The following is a 22,262-nucleotide window of genomic DNA, read 5'->3' as shown; positions in this document are numbered from 1 at the left end:
GCTTCTGACAGACGGGCCTCAGAAGTTAAGTGACTTCCCTGAGACCACATGGTGCAGTTCTGGGAGCTGACCAGGTCTTACGGCTCCAGACCTCAGCCTTGTGCCCTCTCTGGTACAAATGTCACATGATAAAACTGGTTCCATACACTACTCCCACATGACCTCATAACTTCCCAGTCCTACCCACATCCTGTCAAGGTCACGCCACGCTCCTCATGTCTCGTCACACACTGGGTGCAGGGCAGAGAGGCGCCACTGAGGACTGAATCTCCTTTAGAGAGTGGCATCTGCAAAATGCGGGCGGCACCATCACCTTCCTTTGACACCTCACAGCCAAGGACAAAGGGGAGAGAACGAAAGGGCCACAGACTGACAAAGGTATGGGACCGCTCATCCTGGGGAGATGGTCGGACTGACATGAATTGGGGTTTCGGGCTCTCTAGTTTTTCGTAAACACTTTGGGGACACTTTGAGACATTTCGGTGCCTATGGTGAGACTGCTAAGCTCAGACACACGTAAATGCAGAAGTCCTGTTCCATCAGTCTCAGAGGAGATCGCCCAGGTCACAGCCCCTGCTCCATGACAAAGGGGAAGACTAGCCTAGAATTATCTATCCATTTTGGACACTTAATGCCCCCCTAAGTAAGTTGTACCCTTAATCTTCGTGTCTTCAGTCCTCTCTACTTCCGGCTGAGGAGTTTAGGCAAATCCAAAGCCGTTTCTCTTTATAGAAGGGTTTTAGGCCTTTACGTTAGCTCGCTAAGTCCACGGAGAAATGACTAACACAGTACACAGACACCTTTTAATACCATGGACTCTGGCCTTTGCACGTGGGCAAGATAACTCCAGGGCAGGGCAGAACGGAGCTAGAAGATAAACAAACCTTGCCATTTTGTCTATTTGGGGTGTTTTTGTACAAGGCAAGTTGATTCAGTGGAATAGATTTAAGAATGAATGTCCCTTGAAATGGGAAAGCTGTGGATGGCACCTCTCTTCCCGTGTGCCCGCGATGGGCCGTCACGCGGTGGTGAAGGGAAGTTCTACCCCTGTCGCTGTTTCCTAGCTTTCTTTTGCAGGTTTTTGGTCAGACACCGTTTTACACAGTTGACAATGCACAGTGGAGCCTGTGGCCAGAAATACCTCATGATTTGGTGAGTAAGATTCCGGAATGGCAGAGGGTTTGGGGTGGGGGAAGAGGGAGCCGGATTTGAAGTATGATTGGGAGAGGGTGAGGGAGAAGGAGAAGAGGCCCAGCGCGTGACTATGGAAGGAACTAGAAAGCAGACGAGTAGTAGAAACAGCATCTAGCCAGGCAGAGAGTTCCCCGTTTGGGATTTTTACCACTTGGGCCAGCAATGTTGGTGAGCTCTGGTTAGCAGATGGGATTCATCTCTCATGCCCTCTGTGACTGTTGGGCAGGGGATGCTTGGAGCGCAGGTTGAGAAGCCCCTGAGGCCACACCTAAGCCAGAAAAGAGTCTGGAAATTGATTGGCGGCACCCGCCATGGGTGTGGCCTGGGCAGTGGCAGCCCTGGCCACGCAGTGATCATTCACATTGTAAGGCGTAGCTCATGGTAAGATGACTTCCTGTGCTTCTTTGTGACTGCCTGACCGTTCTCCTCCAGAGACTGTCTTTCTCTTCACATCTTTTTTCTTGTCCACGTCCATTGTTCATTGTCCACGTCTATTGTCTCTTCTCCTTCTCTCCCTCCCCGTTCTCATTTTCCACTGTGTAGACCTTAGACTTACTAATGGCTTCCGCATGCCCTACCAGCACCATGCGGAGTCAGAAGGATCACTGTAAGCCCTGCTCACAGTGAGGTTTCCTTTTTCTCTGGGGTCTGGAAAGCCGAGAAAGACATTCCACTCTGGTTCTTATATTTGGTTTCCCTAGGAGAACTCCGAAACTTAAAAGTTTTATTTTTCGCCTCCCTTCTCGGGTGACTCTGTCTCTCAGGGGTCCATCCCGTACTCTAAAGGAGGTTGTGTGTGGGTCTCTGTGTGTTTTTGCACATGTTGTATAGCTGATATGGGCTGGGAGCCTATGAAAAATGATAAGTGTGCTCACAAAGAAGCAAGTCGAATAGAGTTATGACCCGACGCCAGACCAAAATTCATTCTGCTTCTCTTCTATGAAGCAAACCTTAGATCTTTACTTAAACAACTTCACCCAGAAATAAGGAAGATTTTTGGACAGAAGATCGACCTTTTTCTTTCCTACCCATCTATTCACTCCTTTGGGGGCCTCAGCCCAAGTCTCTATTCCGCTTAGATACTGTTTTTAATCAACGTGCCTCTCCTCTGGGCCAGATACTGCAAGTGTGAGGTTATTTATTGCCTCTTGCTAAGTTGAATTTCTTAGCGTTCGGTTCAATTTCACGTTTCTTTTCCTATTTTGTTTGGACTCTAGACTGCAAAGTACAAAGGATTACTGACCTGGTTGGAAAAATATCGGTTACCTTTCTTCTGTAAAACCAACTTGTGTCTCCATTACATTCTCTATCAGGAGCTCATCAGTTTCGTTAATTCCCCAGAAGGAGGTAAGCATGGGGATGAACGTGTGGAGAAATACGGGAAGCCGGGCTCTATAGCGATCCTGTGCCTGTCAGTCCCACACGAAGGTACAAATACTAGCTGCCTTTGTAGCATTAAGATATGCAGGTGGCTCAGCCTGTGTTGTGGCAATAGGTGAAATCTTAGGCTGAAAAATTCATACCTAGAGCAATAAGCAGGAGTCAGATGGGCTGGGCTATTCGTCTCACCACCGCCAGAAGTGAGAGAGCTAACGGTGGCCACAGGACATGACAAAATTACCTTCAGAATCAAACACATCCCTCCACCTTCATTGCTACCTTCCTGGTCTAAGCCACCATTTCTCACCTGGCGACTGAAATCACCTCTTAATTAAACTCCTTACTTCTGCTCTTGTTCTGCTGCTCATAGCAGCCAGAATGAGCCACCATTTTCCCACACTCCCACTGAGCGAATGGGGCTCTGACCACACTCGAGGCTGAGGGAGGGGCCAGGGCTGGAGCTCGCCGTCTCTGTCTTATCACGGACTTCTCCTGGCAGCCAAGATGATGAGATGGAAAAAGGCAGACCAGTGGCTACTCCAGAAGTGCATTGGCGGGGTCAGAGGGATGTGGCGCTTCTGCACCTACCTCAAGGGCAGCTCAGGTGGGTTCTTAGAGTTGTTCCTGGTGCCTCTGCAGGTTCTACGCTTCCAGAATGCTCCAGAGCACTTTCTGACAGTGTGCTTGTGGTAAATATAAAAAATGTCCTGTAATGCAGTTTGGATAAAGTCTTCGAAAACTGGGATCCATAGTATAAGTCAGGGCAGGAGCAGTCAGTGTCCCTTTCTTTCATTCATTCGCGCAACAATGTTTATTGAGCACCACTCTGTGGTGGTTACCGTGCTGGTGGGTGGGAACACAGAGGTGAGCAAGAGTGATAAGTGCCCACCTCATAAAGCTGCCGCGATGGTGGGGAGACAGACAAGGAACCAGTAAATAAGTAAGTCCCTGTAGCCATAGAGTTGAGATGCACTGCTTTCTGTTCTGCTGGGTCCAGTCATTGATGAGCACTGGGAGGCCAGCAGTGGCACTGGCTGTCACTCCAGTTCAGGAACATTAAGTTTTATCCAGCGACCAGCCCTAGTTTAAGGGTGAAATCCTGGATCCCCAGGGAGCAGGTAGGGAAGAGCTAGATAGACTATCTTCCAGTTTGTCACCAAGACATCACCCCGCCAAAGATGTGAATGTAGTAGTCTTTGACACCTTTTGGCTCCAGTGTCTTCCTACAGGCTCCTCCAGGTCCATGATGTAGGAAAAAAATTTTTTTTTTCTCTGATCTTTAATTTTTGGACAAAACTCAGATGTCTCGCGATCCATCCTGAGTCTTAAAGTTGTCCCTAAAGTGATAGTTTTTCTAACAACAAAAATGTCACAAAAAAAATTCCTATCCTTTAAGTCCCTTCTCCCCATGCCTCCCAGCCACCCCCACATTAGCATATTTCATGGAGATGATGCCTTAGCCCAGAAGAGTGACTAATGGTGATGTTTGAGACAGTAGAGTAGGCTGGTAAGGTGGAGGCGTCAGCTGCTACGCCCAGATGCAGCCACTGAAGGGGCGAGATTGGGGCGCAGCTCTGTGCCTCCCCTGTCTGATCCGCAGGTGAAGAGCTGCTGGATTTCTGGATCCTCACTGAGGAGATCCTGAGCATAGATGAGATGAATCTGGAATTAAGGGACCACTACCTGTCCCTCCTCCTTGTGCTGAAGGCCACGCATCTCCAGGAGGGGTCCCGGGTGGTCGCTCTCTGCAACATGAACATCAGTAAGAACCTGGAATGAAATCCCCGGGAAATATCACCAAAAAGATCAGCCCGGAGTCTGATAGCCCTCAGTCTCTTGCCTTGCACACTGCCACCCTTCCCATCTTCTGTGTATCGGGGATGCCAGTGGGAGCCCCAACTCCTAACAGGAAGGGGATGAGAGAGACCAGTTGTCCCTAGGCTGGTGTGTGCCTCTTCCTGAGCTTTGACTTGCCAGTGACAGTTGGCTGGAGGGAGTAAAGAGGAATTGAGACAGGGTAATTCAACAGCTCTCCATCTTCTGAGCCCACAGGGCTTGTCTTTTGGGGATTCCCTAGAACAAACCACAGTCTGCAGACCAAATGAAGTACATACACGTGGCTTATGAGCTGGAATTTTAAAAAAGGTTTTAAAGGGTTAACAAAGAAAACTGCAACAGAGACAATCTGTGGCTAATGAAGCCTAAAATATCGACTAGCTCTCCCTTTTCAGAAAAGACCTGCCAACCTCTTCTCTAGAACATCAGATTCATCCAATTTATGTATGTATGTATTAAGCGAGGAGGCATTGCTAACCCAAACACAAATGGGTTCTGGAAGATGTGCTTTTTTCTTTGGTATTAGTCACACTCTTCTCTCTTCATAGAAATAACTTGAGAATTGATGACATTAAATCGAGACTGGTAAGGACTCCCTTAAATTATCCAGTCCACCCCCCTTTCTCTCATCAGATATGACCCTGAGAAATTCCATTCAGAGGTACATGTCTCTCGTTCTTAAACATATTTTCTTGTGCCTTTTGCTTTTCTTTGCAATAACATTTAATAGTCCTCTATAAAAGGACTTATTTCTATGGGGAAGAAGGAAGGTAATCAGAGAAAGGGTTGCTCTGTGCTGAGCAAACCCTAAAAATGTGTCCACTGTATATTTGACCTGTTCACACCACCCCGCACCCTCCACCCCGGATTGTATGAGGGATGAATGAAATGCTATACACAAAAACATATGGAAAAAATTTTAAAAATCTCACTATCCCCACAGCATCTTTATCTTCATCTCTCTATGTTTTTTCCAGAGGCCCTCCTGAACCTTTCCATCTGGCATCCCAACCAGTCAACCACCAGGAGGGAGATCCTGAGCCACATGCAAAAAATGGCTTTGTTCAAACTCCAGAGCTATTGGCTCCCCAACTTCTACACCCACGCCAAGACCATCATCGCTAAGGAGGAGTCATGCCAGGGTCTGATGCAGGAATATGATACCCGCATATGCAGTATTTGCTATACTCACGGAGGAGGGCTCCCTCTAAGCATGAGCATCAAGAAGTGCTACCACCCCCTGAAGCGGTACTCAAGCAGGAAGACCAAAAGGAAGATGTGGCAGTTGATAGATCATGCCTCTTGGTCTCTAGAATTGGACACCAAGACAGACACCAACACTACTCTCCCCCAGGAGGTATGTCCTCAGGAGAAGGTTATACAGATGCCCTCTCTGAATGAGGCCTCTTCAAAGGAGAGAATAATCAGTTCCCCAGAAAAGGATATTCTCTGTGACAGGAAGTCCAACGTGAAGAAGGCCAAGAGCCACCTCCACATAGAAGACATCTTTGAGACAAAGTTCTCTACCCACCTGAGGACGGCCACCCCCTTCATCAGTCACTTCTCCCAGATGACAATGAAGAAGGCTGCCAGGCAAAGCCTCTCCATGGACTACACCCACTGGGCCTTGTGTGCTGACACCTGTGCAGGGCACCCCTTCAGGGACTACCTGAAGAGGCTGAACTTGAAGGTGGAGGTCCAACTCCTGGACCTCTGGCAGGACCTGCACCATTTCCTCAGTGTCCTGATGAATAACAAGAAGACTGGAAATGCCGTCATTCAGCACATGCTGGGCACCCGGATCTGTGAGCTCTACCTGAATGAGCAGATTGGTCCACGCCTACCGCTCAGACCCCAAACCACCGAAGGTCTGAAGGAGCTGCTGCCTTTTGGGGATATGAGCCCCTGGATTCCCAGAGCCCAGAAGGAGATCTGCCAGGTAGGCCATGCCTCACAAAAATGGGTTAGTGTCTGGAAGGTTAGGTCAGGACTGACCCCAAATCCTATCTGGTCATCTGTACTGAGCTAATGATATAATTATTCACATAACCCTTCACATATTGAAGAATTGGTTAATCTTTTAGAAGCAAACTCTACAAATTGCCAAGAACCAGCTGAAACTGACCCCAAATCCTATCTGGTCATCCGTATTGAACTAATGATATAATTATTCACACAACTCTTCACATATTGAAGAGTTGGTTAATCTTTTAGAAGCAAACTCTACAAAATGCCAAGAACCAGCTGAAACTCCAAAGTAGAATTCTCCTTTATGTGGATTCTCCCAAAACCTTGAACCTCAGAGCGTTCTATTGAGGGAAGTTTCGATAAGTGTGTTCTAGACATTATGTATGGAAATGCAGTAGCTTCCTTTCCATGACCAGACATCGAGGAAATGGTCAATTAGAAGGGTTTCTTCTCATCCCAAGATAATCACGAGACTATCTTGAAGACTCACTGGAAGTAAGGCCCATAGTTTATCTAGTGTATCATCAAGATCTTGGCAGAAAACAAATAGCATTGTCAAGCTGGGTAACAGATGAAAGCCCAATAAAAAGGACTGCTTTCAAGGGAGGGGGCATGTGGGCAGAGAAACCACAGAGGATACTACCCCTGGGTCTCTAAGGGGCCCTGGGGTGTTATCATCCTAGATCAAAATTGTTGAGGAGAAGGGGTAGTTACCAGAACCGGGAGAGAAAGAGCGATATGGAATGGAGCACTTGGCAGGAGCTACAATTATCTGTGATCTGGCTGGGAGGGGTCAGGAGGGATAGGTACCCCAAGCTCATTTTGCTCCTGCTTTCCCATCTGTCAAGATTCTTGACCGAATAACTCCTCCCAGAGGTCAAGGGAGCCTGCAGATGTGGTCCACACACATTAATTTCCCAAGGCACAAGAAGGGTGAACGTGAGTAGAGAGGAGATCTTGAAGGGCAAGTGGATATAAACAGCAAATATTTTAGTGCATTATAATGTATTTACCTCATAATGCACATTCATGCAAATTATCTCCTTGAGGCTTCTTAGCACCTCTGAGAGGCAGACAGGGTAGTGTATAGTTGAGAAAACTGAGACTCGGGGAGAGTAAGCGGATTAGCTCAAAGGCACACAGCAGGCTAGGGCAAGAACCAGGGTCAGAACCCAGGATTTCTTGGCTCTAAGTCCAACATAATTTCCAATACACCATAACTATCCAGGGTTGGACATCTGGATAGTGTGGGACCAGATCATTCCAGTGGAGCCAGAGCCAAAGCTCTCCTTTGCACAATACTTGAATAATAAGAGCACAGAGGCCCCCTGCCCTTGGGGGAGACATTTGAGGTGAGAGGCTGAGACTGAGGCTGTGCTTCCTGGAGGAGCAGATCCGCACAGCAAACCCCTCTGCCTGGTATTCAGCAAGGTGTAGAAGATATTTGTATAGAGATAAGTCTGGCTTATTATAGTTTTTCAGATATAAAATCTTGATATCATCATGACTTGCCTCTGTCTCACACTCATGTCTAGTCTATTGGCGAATCCTGTTGGTTCAGCCTTAAAAATATATCCAGAATCCTCCCCTCCCGTTACAACCACTCTGGTCCAAACCCCATCTAATGTCACCCGGGTTGGTACCGTGGCCTCCTAGCTGATGCCCCTGGGTCTGCCCTTGGCCCTCACTAGGCTTATTTCCACATCGGCCACAGGGACTCTGCCAAAACATAAATTGGGTAATTTAATTGAAAATAAGAAAAGGAAGCAGTGAGAACCTTGAAAACAGATGGCTTTCTGTCTCCAGTAAAATCCAAAGTCCATGCTAAACTGACAAAGCCTACGCAGTCTGTTCTCCACCTCCCCAGTCTGGCTTCATCTTCAGGATTTCCTGAACTCAACACAGCAATAATTGTCCCCTCCTCTCTGCTCCCAGAGAACCTGGCTCACACCTCTAAGGTAGCATGTGTCGTACTGCCATTCATCATGCCAGAAGGTGCGCTCCTTGATAACCAGGCTTGTCACATATTGATCTGTATATTCCCAGCTATGAGCACAGTGTCTGGCATGTGGGAGGCACTCAGAAAATATTTGCCAGAAAATTAATAAATGAATAAATGTGAGAGTACAGCTATATAAGCCTAGCCAAGCACTAACTCATAGGTTTCTGTTGTTGTTACTGTTTATTTGTTTTTTTAATGTAATGAAATATTCTTCACAAGTAGGTAAGGTCTTCAAGCGGGAGATATGAAGAGTAGACACACCAAAGGAGATGGTTGGTTTTCAGGACCAGTTTGAGAATCAAGTGAGATAGTACTTTGGAAAGGAACGAAGAAATACGAGATGTCAAATAATTGTCCTTCAGTAAACTGTTATATCTCTTCTTAAGTAAATATCAATTATTATTCTGTGAGATTCAGAGAGAGTCTACTTGAGGTGCCATATTCAGAAAGGCAAAGGAACACCCCCGAGCTGGTCATGACTAATGTTTGCTGTGCCATTGTGTCTCCAAAGTAAAGAATCCAGAATCTACAGCCTCCTTTTCTCCCACTAGCCAGAGAGACGCAGTAGGCCGAGCGGCACCTCCTAACGCTTACGTCGTGTTTGCCTTTCAGATGCTCAGCCCTTGGTATGATGAGTTTCTGGATGAAGAGGACCACTGGTTTCTCATTTTTTCAGTAGGCAGGGCTTTGGGAAGAAAAGAGACTTAAATGCTCTTTGAGGTTGAGGGCAGAAAAGAGACTTAAATGCTCTTTTCGGAACCTTATTTGTTAAAGTAAATGAACTTCTGATTTTTTTTTCCCCTAGAGGCAACTGAGGGGTTGACATCCCGTTGTTCTAAACATAAACCTCTCAAGGAAAAAGACTCAAGTTCATAAGCTGACTTTAAAGAAGTCACATTTATACAGAATTCCTCCCTTATGGAAAATGGGTTTGATTTCGAAGAGGGAGGGGGGGATGGTGTGTCAAGGAGCAATTGGTTCTTAACAAACTGAAAATGTTGGGGGGTAAGTCTGTGTGGTGGGGGAGGACGTTACGAAAACCTTGCTTCTGGTCCAGTTCCTGTAGCAAATGTCGTCTGCCCCCTTTCCCACTTCTCTTAGACTCAGACCAAGTTCATCAACACCAGGTGGCATAAAAGAGACTCTATAAGCAAAAAAGAGAATTATCTCCTTTATAAGAGGTTTGAGGAATCCCTGGCACTAAGCCAGGGTTTGGCTAATATGGAAGAAATGGATTCGATGCAGTGGCAAAAGATAGCTACCGAGGACCTAAGACAAGGCGGGTCTCTCCGAGTGGAACTGAAATCTCCGGTGTTTCTGACAGGTAAGGGCGGTCACCATACCCTCACATGCAGGCAACTGGGAAATATTACTATTTAACATTTAGTGATTATTTATGGTGTGTCAGCAGTGTGCAGTGCAAAGATTACCTCATATGATCTTCGAAATAACCTATGAGGTAAGTACTGAGTAACTGAGGTAGAGAGGACAAGTGACATTCTCAAGGTCGCACAGTAGGTGGCAGAGCCAGGATCGAGTCCAGTCGGGCTGACAGCAGAGATGCCTCCTGGCTGTGAAGGGGGCCAGAGCACTCCAGTGTGGCCTGACTCATGCCCACCAGGGCATCAGTCACCACAGTGGGATTGAGCACTGCATTCTGTGCATCTGATAAGCAAGTTATGCCTCTCCATGCTTCCCCCACAACTGGGTCCAAAGTATTTCCGTGAATGTATTTTTAACGGCTAGATCCTTGAGATGCATCAGCCCAGCCAGGCAGTGGAAGGGGCACAAAGCTCTGCTGCCCCAAAGGTCTGGGGTCGTATCCTGGCTCTGCAAGTGATTGTGTAAACTTGAGCAATTTAACCTCTCTTTAAGTCCCGGTTCTCTCACCTGTAAATTGGGAATAATAACAGGCTTGTGACGATGACCTGAGATCATCTATGAAAGACACTAGCACAATGTTTGGCAGTTGTACAAATCCAACAAATGTCAGTCATTATTATTCCAAGTGAATAAGCTGCTTTAATGATCTATGCTGAGGCAGTCAGAGTAATGCAGTATTTCTCAAACTTTAACACACAATAAATATATTTGACTTCAGGGAACATATACCTACCTGTATATGTGTGTGTGCATCTAAATGGAAAAATATTTTCACAAAGCAATACTTGCCCTTATTACATAAGATGATGTACTTCAAGATTCTCTATTCTGTTCTTTGTGTTATAAATGCTGGCAATGATTCGGTTTATTTTTTTGACATTCTATTGAGTCATGACCTACACTTTGAAAAACATGGGTGGAGTAGGAGTTAAGCAAAAGCTTTGAAATTTCAGTGTCACGGCTGCCTCGCTCTGTGATCCTGGGCAAGTTACCCCACCTCTCTGAGCCTCGTTTCCTCCTCTGTAGGGTCTGGTTAATGGCCCCTGCTTTGCAGGGCTGTTGAGGGGATTGGTGGCACTTACACAGCAAGCCAGGTGCTCAGTAAGTAGTACTCGATAGGTTACACTAAAGAAAGGCAACGCTCAACTCTCTTAAAATTTCAATGTACGCTCCATACACAGAGCAAGATGACTTGGATGCTTGCCCCTCGGAGCCATGCTTAGACATGAGTTATTTAAATCTGTCATGAACTGGCCCTCTGTTTTACCTCAGGGATTTGCCTTCTCTCTAAGTCCTGAACATTCTGGAACCTCTCCCAGAAATCAAGAGCAAAGTGGAAGAAAGGGTAGCTGGTAAATTTCGCCACACTCATACTGGGCAACAGGCATTCCTTTAGTGGCCCTGGAGTGTCAAGGTTGCCAGGAAGAGCAGGAACCCCTTCCATGGAGACGCCCCCTCTCTCCGCCAACACACATCCTTACTTCCTCCACCACTGCCTTTTGGGAACACAAGTTGGACCAAATGAAGGGCCACCTGTACGTTAGCCCAACCCGAGGCCCCGACTGCCAGGTAGGCTGATATTTCCACTCAGGCTGTACCATAAATTCACAGCACCAGAACTAGAATCTCTCAGCTTTCCTATGGAAAAAAATTGGTCCCAGAGAGGAGAAAAGACTTGCCTGAGGTTGCTCGGCAAGGGAGGACTAGAAACCTAGATCCGCTGCAGAAATAATCCACGGCTCTTACTACTCACAGCCAGATACCCCTGGCTGAGGAAATGATGACGACCATGCTGACATGAGGACAGCTGACGTTTGTCGGGCCACACCCTGGTCTTCCTTCTGGACCCCACCAGTATAACGTCAGCAAGCACTGGCCTGCCCTGGAGAGTTCCCGGACAGCAGTGTGTGACTAGTTTTAATCTAAACTCCAGAATTCAAAACATAAATGAATGTTTTCACCTTGATCGGAGGCAAAGGACTGCTCATCTGCTTTTACATCCCAGTACGTGCGTAAAACCTCTCTTGCTGTCTCAGTCATACTGTCCTACCTCATTTTAGATGCGAAAAATACTATTCCTTTTCAATTCATCGTGTATGACTGGAAACAATGTATGGCTATTTCTAGAAAAAAACAAGTCTCTCTCAAAGGACAACTGTTTATCATATTCAGATATGTGAGCTGACAATTCTGAATGAATTCCGAAGACAAAGACAAGAAGAAGAGAAAGGTCCTACCTAGCATGTTATTGGTTACATATGATCCCTAAGTGCATCAGACTCTTTGAAGCAATAGCAGAATGCTTGAAATGCATTTGCAGCTCTTCCCTACAACAGATGGCTGCTTCAAAGGGGTCAACATTAATTTGGATTAATTACTTCATGTAAATGTGTTAATAATTAATGACTTTTTCAAAGTCATATTTCAGTTATCCTAGTATCCCTCAGGCAGAAAATCTCCATGGGTCAGGTGTCCCCAAGAAGGGCAGAATCTTCCCACTGGGGTGGGGAGAGGCTGTATTTCCTTGCTTCTACTTTGGCCTAGGGAATTTGTATTCCCTGTGAACTTAAATAGCATTTTAAAGGCAATACCTTCAACAAAAGTATATGAATCTTTGAACCTAGAGTGGACAACTAGTCTCCACCTCTGTTTTTTCCTACTTAATAGACATAGAAAAAATGACCTTTGAGGAACTCTGCTGTAAGTATCCGAAGGTGGCCATCGAGAAGATCAGCAATGACTACAAAATATATTGTGAAAAAGCACCTAAGATAGGTAAGTGTTGAAACTCACAGGTAGATTTGAGACAACCAGGTAAGAGAGAATCTTCAAACTCAATGGACTATAAGCCAAAAGAGGAACCGTGCTTTGTTTGAAATGAAGGATGCTCAGACCATGTCTGTTTTTTTTCCTCCTGCAAAACCATACATAGAACGTCATGAAAATGAGATTCAATTGTAAATGAATGAGGAAGATGATGAAAATTAATTCCTACCTTCTTTCTTAGTTGTTACTCCAGTGTTTTAAATAATGCACATTTGTCTTCTTTGAAGTTTCCTGGAGTCAGAGATTTATGGGAGGAGGTTTGCTGAGGCACATTCTTTGGAAGAGCACCTGTAAGGGAACGAGGAAAGCAGGGCTAAGCACAGGGAGATGCTGAACGGCCAGGTAGTTATTGCAGACCTCAGCAGACTCCACAGGAAACTCTAAAGCTGTCTGCCATAGAGCGAAAGGACTTGGGTGCGTCCACATTCACTCATGTGGGATGTAGCTGCCCCTAGAGAGGATCTAACCTGGGTCAGGCCGTGTTCTTTGGTGGACGGAATATCCAGAACGAATTTTCACATTTCTGCCTTGAGGTGCTTTGTTGGTTTTAGGAAAATTGCAGTTACTGTCTCTTCAAATAGTTGTCTTGCTCCATTCAATTTCTTCCCTCCTCCTGATAATCTTAATACATATATTTTTGACATTTCAATCATATGCCATATGTCTTGTGTGCTTTATTCTGTATTTTCCTTTTTTTTCCCTCTCTTGATTTTACACCTACTTCAGCAATTCTCAGTTCAGTGGTGTATAATTTGTCATTCTACCCATTTATTAATCCTTAATTTTCTATGTTTCTGTCATTAAACTTTCTGTTTTCAGAATTTCTATTTTTTTCTTTTTATGATATTTAGTCTTTGTTGATATTTTCTTTCTCTTTTAATTCCTTAAACTTTATTAATAATAGTATTTTTAAAGCCCATATTTGGATTTCCTGTGTCTATTTCAAATGTCATATTTTTTCCCCTTGGTTTTTGGTCAAGTCTTTTTAAATACCTTGTTATTTCTGCTTTATTTGTGAACACTGTCAATACAAATTTATAGAGATGATGTGAGGCTCTGGGTGATGTTATTTTTCCTCTAGAAAGGGTTTCTTTTGCTTCTGGCATGCACTGAACCCTCAGCATTCAGATAACCTTAAACCATTTTAAGGACTGAGTTAGTTCAAAGCTAGCTTTCATTCCGTTTAAGGAAATGCTAGCTCTAGTTTTCCTTACTTTTGGGGCGTCCGAATTGAAAGCCTGGAGTGCTTATCCGGGCCTCTTCTCCTTTGCTGTTTTACAGATTTTTCCCTCTTCTGCCCTGATAGTGTGCCAAAAAGCTTTGCTAAATTCCTCAGTAGCCACTGTCATGATTGTCAGATACCTTGAAAATAAAATCAGTGCCAAAAGATTTTTTTGCCCCTGTTCTAAGGGCCCATGGTTTAGTCTCCTGTCCTATTGTGGCTTTAACGATGCAAAAGCCTCAAAGGCAGTGGAAGGATGAGTGTCAGCTTACCTTCCTGGATTTTAACGTTTTCTTTGTTTCTGATCTCTGAGTATTTATTTTGTTTTGTATTAATTTCTTACAAGCTTACTTATGAGTTTTAAAGTGTATTATTTTTTATCCAGCATTCCTAGGTGTTTTTGTTTTGTTTTGTTTTGTTTTGTTGTAATCGTGAGTGCCTTGAGTTTCTTTTGGGTTTTTGATATTTAGTCTTCTATAGTCTAGATTTTATTTTTTCACCAATGCAATTGCATTTATTTAGATCCACTATTTATTGTTTACAATCCTTTTTGTATGCTTTCTGTCACTGAAGGTATTACCAAAACACGCAAAAATTTCCTGTGGAAGTACATTCTATTTAGTAAATAGTTTAAAGCATTAGCTATATAACTGGGCCATGTTCTAATTTCTGGAGATGAGGTGAAAATCTCGTCCCTTAATGAGTTGATAATCTATATTTTCTCCCACAATATTAACCTCAAAAGGCTCTACGAATACTAAAATCCTCAGACTCATTCATTCTTCAATAATAATGTTTTAATATATTTTTTGAAATAATGGTTTTTAAATGGCAGTAGGGAGCCAGACGCCCACTCTGAATAGTGTATGGTATGACAGAATAGCACTTAAGAAACGTGCAGTGGAAGCAGTGTCCTCAGGAAAGAGAATGATTTTAGTTAAAGCAAGAAGGTGGAGGGAATGCTTAAGAAAGACGTAAGAATCTGGGAGAGTTTGCTGACTACAAAGCAGGAGTTCCAGATGGCAAGCGGAAGGGTTGAGGATGGGATAGCAGAGGTGTCAGGGAAGACTGACTGCCATGTGGAATGTGGTCCAGTAAAAATGGCTGATTGAAGGAGGGATGACACTTGGTGGTGAAATGATAAGGAGAAGTATGATGGACTTGGTCTTTGCAGTCCTCTGAAAAAGGTGGGCCCTAAGCTTAATAGCCAGCAGAACTTAAATAACACAGCCTAGACTGATATTAGTATCAGCCTCTTCTCAGCTCTCATAGTCTGAGATGGCAGCAGTTGCTGGGACTGTGGGTTTTCCACCTGCACTCAATGTCTGGTCAATGTCCTCGCTACTTTGTCCCCTCTTATTCTCTGTAATGTTCTTTCTCTTCTCAGCTCTCATAGTCTGAGATGGCAGCAGTCGTTGGGACCGTGGGTTTTCCACCTGCACTCAATGTCCTCGCTACTTTGTCCCCTCTTATTCTTTACAATGTTCTTCTAACATGGTGTTGCCTAACTTTGTGATTTTCCATTAGATTTTACAGTGAAAATCTTCAGAGAACCAAGGGTGCAATCACCCCCAACTAGGAAAATGTCCCTTAAAAGAACTGCTGTGAGGAAGCCTTCGATACGACCCAGGTAACACATAAGACACAGGAGCTGGCTACAGCAACGCCTCCTGGTACAAGCTCTTTTTAATCTCCACACGTGTAATGCTGAACTTATTTTCCTGTGTGTATATTTCCAGACTCTTTTCCTTATATCATACATGCATGCACGGGCATACTTTGTATGTTAAATCATTATTTTCTCAAATTGGTACCACGCAATATATATCATGCAATAACTTTTTAATGGAACAAATTATCATGGACATCCTTTCGTGTCAGTACGTATAGTCTACTTCCTTCCATAGTATGGATGTAGCATGATTTATTGCACTACATCTTTTTTTATGGACATTTACATTATCTTTAACTTTTCATTGCTATCAATAGTGCCCCAATAATCATTTTGGTCCATGTATTCTTTCCTATTTGTGTTTTTCTGGACTGTGTACTTCTGTAGTAGCCTCCTAACTAGTTCCTTACTTCATGTTTCTCCCCCTTATAATCAGTCCTAGAGTCAGCCTCTGGGCGAGTTCCACGCTAGACAAAGACTCTGTGGCCCTTTCTTTCAGGAGTGCCCACTCGCCTTTCTTTCCACTTCACTTAGCACAAGTGCCACCTCTACAGAAAAAGTTCTCCAAATGTATGTCTGCTATGACTTCCCTCTCCTCTTAAACACTACATCCCTAAAATACAACACCAAGCACTTACCATGGACTAGTTTTCATGGCTCTTTATTTTTAGGTGCATCTTCTACCTTCCTGACTATAATTTTCTTGTAAGCCATGCCATTCATTCAGTCGTTTCTTTTTTTTAAATTCAGCGATTATCTACTAATGACTAGCTATATGGAAAGTTATTTTGTAGGGGATATAGATATATTAGTACATACCAATTTGGTAGTCAAAGTCACTGGCAGAATATTTGTATAAAGAAAGCTCCTGGAAGTATGTTTTCAGTTACTGTTAACATTGATTGGGGGTGATAAGTCCTCTCTCTCGTTTAAATCTTCTAGAAAAATCTTCTTCCCATTAAAGGAACTGAAATTAATCCCTGATATTCAATCATTTATTCCTTTTGCTGTTCTAATTTGTACTACTCATCACTTTCCACTATGTCTACAGAAATACCTATTTTCCAATTTAGTTGAAAACAAATACCACAGAAGTCTTTTCATAATCATATAATCACAAGATCATTAAATTCTAAAGAGACTATGTGGGGTTATATAGTCCAGTTTCATGTCTTCAGTTAATACCACAGCAGAATGGCCCAGGAATACCACAGCTGCAATTCACTTAACCTTGTCCCTAACCCTCAATCAATGTAATATACAATTATTGATCATATACTGTGTCTCAGACGTGATACAAAAACTAGGACATAGTCCTTGTCCTAAATCTAATAACTAAATAAACTACAAGGCTCACCTTAAAATGCTATGATACAATATTGACTAGTTACTATTATAGTTGAAGGAGGAAATTTTGAGTGAGGATTAGGAAAAGTTAAGAGTATCAGAAGAGGCCCTGATCTGTATGTAGGAATTCAATTGCAAAGAAATGGGAGTATTTTGTGGGCAGGGCTGAACCTTCCAAGCTGAAGAAATAAACTCAGAAATATGAAAGTGGTATTTGAAGACATGAAAATAGTTCAGTAGTATTAAGCACAGCATGTATTGAGAGAAGGGACATGTGACATTAGAAAGCTAGATTGAGACCAAAGTAACCGGAAGAAGATCTTGAGTGAATGATTAAGGAATTTGTATCGATTAAATGGCAATAAAGATTCATGGGGGTTCATCGGAACAGAAGTAGCAAAGATACCTATTACATGGATTTTAAAAATATTACTTTGGCAGAAATAGCAAGATAATATGAGGAGTCAGAGACTCAGAGACTGGAGATAGAAATAATAGTTGGAAAGTTGTAGATTTTTGGACAAGTGATATTAAAGGCCTAAAGTAAACAGTGGAAGTAGTTATATAAGGGAAGATACAGATTTAAAAAACACTGAAGATAAGGAATTAGACTTCTAGAACAATGGAGTAAGAACCTCACAAATTGTCTCCCCATAAAAACAATGATAAAACTGGACAAACTTGTCTCAAAAATTTAAAACTCTGTAATTATTATGTTATCCAAATTTTCAACTTAAAAAAATATGATACATTACCTTCCCTCCCCCTCCAAAAAAACACAGAAAAGTACGGCCCACATACAGCAGGAAAAAAGCAATCATTACAAATGGTCTCTGATGTGATTTAGATATTGGACTCACCAAGGACTTCCAAGCAATATGTTCAAGAAACTAAAGGAAACCATGTTTAGAAAATTAAAGTATGATAACAATGACTCATCAAAAGAAAATATCTATAATGAGGTAGAAGTTGTAAAATAGAACCAAAATCTGGAGTTTAAAAGTATGATAACTGAAATAAAAAATTTACTAGAATCAATAGCAGATTTGAGTTGGTAGAAGAATTAGTGAACCTGAAAATAACTCCATAGACATTATCCAGTCTGAAAGAAAAAAAGAATAAACATCAACAGAACCTCAGAGACCTGAGAGACACGATCAAGTACACCAAGATGAAAATGGAAGCCTCAGGAAAGGAAAGAAAGATAAAGGGGTGGGGAAAATTTTGAATATGGAATGGTTGACTACTTCCCAAATTTGATTAAAACTAGAAATCAAAACATACAAGAAGCTTAGTGAATTCCAAGTAAGATAAACTTAAAGAGATCTATACTTAGATACACCATAGTTAAACTGTTGAATGACAAAGAGAAAAATCTTAATGCTGCAAGAGAAAAATGACTTATTATATTGAAGAGAATGACAACAAGATTAAAATTTACATCAGAAATAATGGAGACCAAAGGTGGTAGGATGATATATTTAAACTAAACACAAGAGAAGTTAAAGGAAGTAAGCATTAAATATTAGAGTGGAAATCAATAAAAGGAAGAGGAAAATAGAGAAAATCCAAGTTTCATGTAAAGATCAACAAAATTGATAAACCATTAACTATCCTGACCAATGAGGATAAATGAAATGACACAGATCAGTCAAATCTGGATTGAAAGAGAGAACAAATAAGATTGTAAGTAAATGTAAGGAACAAATTAGATGACTTAGGTAAAATAGGTAAATTTCTAGAAATATCCATGTTTCTGAAGTTGACTCAAAAAGTAGATAATATGAATAAATCTATAACAAGAGAAGAAATTGAATTAGCAATTTAAAATCATCTCACAGAGAAAAGTCTAGACACAGATGGCTTCACTGGAGAAATCTATGGAATATTTAAAGGATAAATAAATAGTCCATGAACTCTTTGAGGAAATAGAAGAAAAAGGAATACTTGCTAACTCATTCTATGAGGCCAGCCAGTATTACCCTGGTCCCAAAGCCAAACAAAGATATTATAAGAAAACTACAGGTCAATATTCCTTCCAAATCTAGACATAAAAATCCTCAATGAAATATTAGCAAACTAAATCTAGCAACATATAAAAAAGGATTATAGAGCATGTCCAAGTAGGATTTATCCCAGGAGTGATTTAATATCCAAAAATTAATGAATATAATATGCCATATTAATGAAGTAAGGGGGGAAACTTCAATTATCTCAATATAAAATTCAGCTCCCATTTAGGATTAAAAAATTCTTAATAAAATTAGAGTAGAAGGGAACTATTTCTTACTGGTTACAGACCTCTATAAAAAAAACCTGTAGCTAGTATCATACTTAATGAAATTGGTATATAAAGGAGGAAGAATGAGTTGTACAATTTGTAGGTGTACATGGAGAGGTTTAAATAGTAACTATGACATCAAGATGAGGTTCAATGGGCAGTTGAAATTTTGAGGTGGAGCTCATGGGAACTGGAAAGATAGTTTTACCATATCAATGAAAATTGAAACTGCAGAGGAGGCAGAGATTACTCAGGGGAAGAAAAGTCATAAGACAAAAGTAAAGAGAATTGAGGGTGAACCATTAGGGGCACCTATATTTAGAGAACAGTGAAAGAAATCAGTAAAGGAAATTTAGAAATATTGATCAATAATTGCTGATCACGCACATTCTGCCACACTGAAAGACTGCCAATTAGGGATTGTTTTGAATCCATAATAGAAAAAGAGTTTCCTTGGGGAAAAACAAAAACAAAAACAAAAAAACCTTTAAATACCTCTCCTCCTCTTCCATTGGGGTTGTCAAATGATTGGACCAAGCTTATGATGGATATATAAAAGTTTATCTCCAAGGAAATAGAGCAACCAATTTATTCACCCTGATCTTCACACAGCCTAGGAGAAGCCCTTCCCCATTCCTTAATAGGAACAGAATCCAGGGATCACCATCCCATTCTCTCCACCAATGATGCTTTCTTGTTTTCCAGAAACTTGGCAGAAGTCATCCTAAATACACAGCACTTGGAGTTCTTCAAGGAGTTCCTCAAAGAACGGAAAGCTGATAGCCCATTGCAATTCCTGATAGCCTTACAGCAGATTGGCACGGAGACAAATGATAAGATTTACAAGTCTCTCTTTGAAAATATAATCAAGACTTTTTTCCATGGCAGAGTCCCCCCTGGTATGCATCTTCTTCTCCTGATACAGTTTACTTCTCTCTTTCGTATCTTAAGAGTCTGGGAAAGAGCCTGTCTAATGTGAGCCCCGCTGAGGGAGCAGAACGGAACAACGGCCACATGGGGCAGTATTGAGACAATGATTAAGAAGGAGTGAAAGCCGAGAACAATAATGAATCCAAAATACATTACTGGTAAAAGAAGCCAAGTACAAGACACTTGCACTTATATGTGAAATATGTCCTCTCACTTAACTTTGTTCAGCTCTGAAAACAGGATTTTATTTACTCTCTAAAAGGTACAGATAAATAGCTCTATTCTACTGATGAAGAAGGTGAACCAGAGAAGCTAACTAACTTATCCAGTTGGTGATACTTGAATTCAAACTCAAGTCATTTGACCTTCAAATCAAATTGACTGGAGTGAGATCAAAGGCAAGAGTTATAAAGAGCATCGTACCTACAGGTTATAAAGAGCATCGCACCAGGGAGGAGAGCTGTTTCCTGCAAATCCTCATAAATTTCGTCTTGTTTTTCTGCCTAAGGCGGGAGGGTAAATCTGACCTATGTAAATTCATCTTGACCAGAAGCAGAAGTTGTAAGTGAACTGTTGACCTATAAGTCTAAAGGGAAATAAAAAGGGAGTGAGCGTGATCCCATCCTAGAGGTAAACAAATCTATAGCAAAGTAATGTAGACATGCCCCCTGTTTTGGCATAGAGAAACAGATGGATTTATTTTTTGCTCGTGGTAAACCAAGATAAGGTTATAGATTTTATAAAAATTTTTAAAAAGAGTAAAATTGGCAAAACTTTACTTGTAAGAAATATTTTACTTAAGTCTCAGGATATCAAGTTGTATACATTGTTTTGAATCAGCTGGAAGACAAAGAATAGTATGCAAATCTTGTCCTTGGAAAGTTTTCAAGTCTTATTAATGAACACGATTGTCTTTGAACACCTGGGGAGTCATACTGTCTTTATAATACTTATTTGTAATCTCGGATTCACCATCTGCCTCAGCAATTTAACTTCAATCCTTTATTCTTCTGCTCCCTTCCTAAACCAAAAACTTCAAACTAGCAGCAGAAATGAGTCTCTTAAACATTTCTTCCCCTTACACACTTATCTTTGAAATTCGAGAGGAACTAAACCAGGATATATTTGCTCTATAAATACAAATAACATTCCAAAGATGTTTTCAAGATTTTCACACAGTTTGTAAAGAGCTCAGAGACGAACCAGATTGAGAATGAGGAACTGTAAGACTCTAAAATGAAAACAACAAAACAAAACAATAAAAAAGCAGCTGCCTAAAAATGGTAGACAAGGAAATGATGGTTTTTTTTTTCTTTCTCTTGCATTTCTTAGAAGAAATGCTGCAGTGCAATAATCCCCTCATCAAAGAAATCCGTCACATGAGTCATGTCAGCACAACCTCCTTACTTATTCTCCAGAGCTGTGTCATGAAATCTCTGGAGGAAAAGTGGTAAGTATTGCCCAGCGAAGGCAGCAGGCCCTTCTGGAGCTTCTCATTGGCCCTCGAAAGCCACAATGTGCAAGGAGGCTCACAATCCATCCACAAAGTTCATGACCAGAGCCTCCCTACAAAGAAAAGCCTTATCTTGAACCCTCTTACCTACCCACCTACCTACCTACCTGCACACACACACATACACACACTCCTGTTCATTTGCCTGAATAAGGAACAATACAGTATTGATCCAGGAAGGATGGGCTGACATCAGCAGAGGACTGAAATGGTAAACGTACTCTTGAGTATCTCACCATCCCCCAATTCCCACTTTGACTTCCTCCAGAAGCTGAGATAGATAGGTTTGCCTTGACTGTTATCTTTTACGTGCCAAGCTTTTTCCTTCTTTGATATTCTTGGTGTCCCTCTGGCAGGTTTAAGGATTACCAAGAGCTGTTCCCACCTTTTTCTCAGGAGGTGCAACCTGAAGTACAAACTGTGCGTAGGAAGCCCTCAAAGATGCCCACGACGTACCTACAGGAATCCCAGGTCAGTGAGGAAAACCGTGAAGACTGGACATTGGTTGGAGACAAGAAAACTTCTGCTAGGCATTGTCAGCCATGCAAAAGAGTTTCACTGTTAGCTTATTTAATCACCAAAACATTTACCCTTTGGGGTAGGTTTTTCAAACCCTGTTTTGCAAAGGAGGAATCTGAGTCTCAGAGAAATCGTTACAGTAGGAATTTAAGGAAGTCCCTCTCTTCACTATCTGTGTGGTACAGGGAC

At 42.2% G+C, this 22,262-nt stretch overlaps 1 protein-coding gene across 1 annotated transcript in view; it reads left to right on the top strand.

Annotated features, from left to right (window-relative positions):
• RGSL1 (regulator of G protein signaling like 1) overlaps positions 1 to 22,262 on the top strand; it is a 41,161-nt gene that overhangs the window by 5,388 nt on the left and 13,511 nt on the right. The window contains exons 3-13 of the mRNA XM_015586130.1: positions 1,078 to 1,152; positions 2,412 to 2,541; positions 4,175 to 4,336; positions 5,388 to 6,349; positions 8,993 to 9,055; positions 9,482 to 9,704; positions 12,431 to 12,538; positions 15,339 to 15,441; positions 19,817 to 20,010; positions 21,374 to 21,491; positions 21,911 to 22,025. Coding sequence (XP_015441616.1) covers positions 1,078 to 1,152; positions 2,412 to 2,541; positions 4,175 to 4,336; positions 5,388 to 6,349; positions 8,993 to 9,055; positions 9,482 to 9,704; positions 12,431 to 12,538; positions 15,339 to 15,441; positions 19,817 to 20,010; positions 21,374 to 21,491; positions 21,911 to 22,025 — 2,253 coding nt within the window. The remainder of the gene's footprint in view (positions 1 to 1,077; positions 1,153 to 2,411; positions 2,542 to 4,174; positions 4,337 to 5,387; positions 6,350 to 8,992; positions 9,056 to 9,481; positions 9,705 to 12,430; positions 12,539 to 15,338; positions 15,442 to 19,816; positions 20,011 to 21,373; positions 21,492 to 21,910; positions 22,026 to 22,262) is intronic.

The sequence above is a fragment of the Pteropus alecto genome, unplaced genomic scaffold (assembly GCF_000325575.1).
Source record: "Pteropus alecto unplaced genomic scaffold, ASM32557v1 scaffold101, whole genome shotgun sequence".
Classification (NCBI taxonomy): domain Eukaryota; kingdom Metazoa; phylum Chordata; class Mammalia; order Chiroptera; family Pteropodidae; genus Pteropus; species Pteropus alecto.
This window is presented reverse-complemented; position numbering and strand designations above follow the sequence as displayed.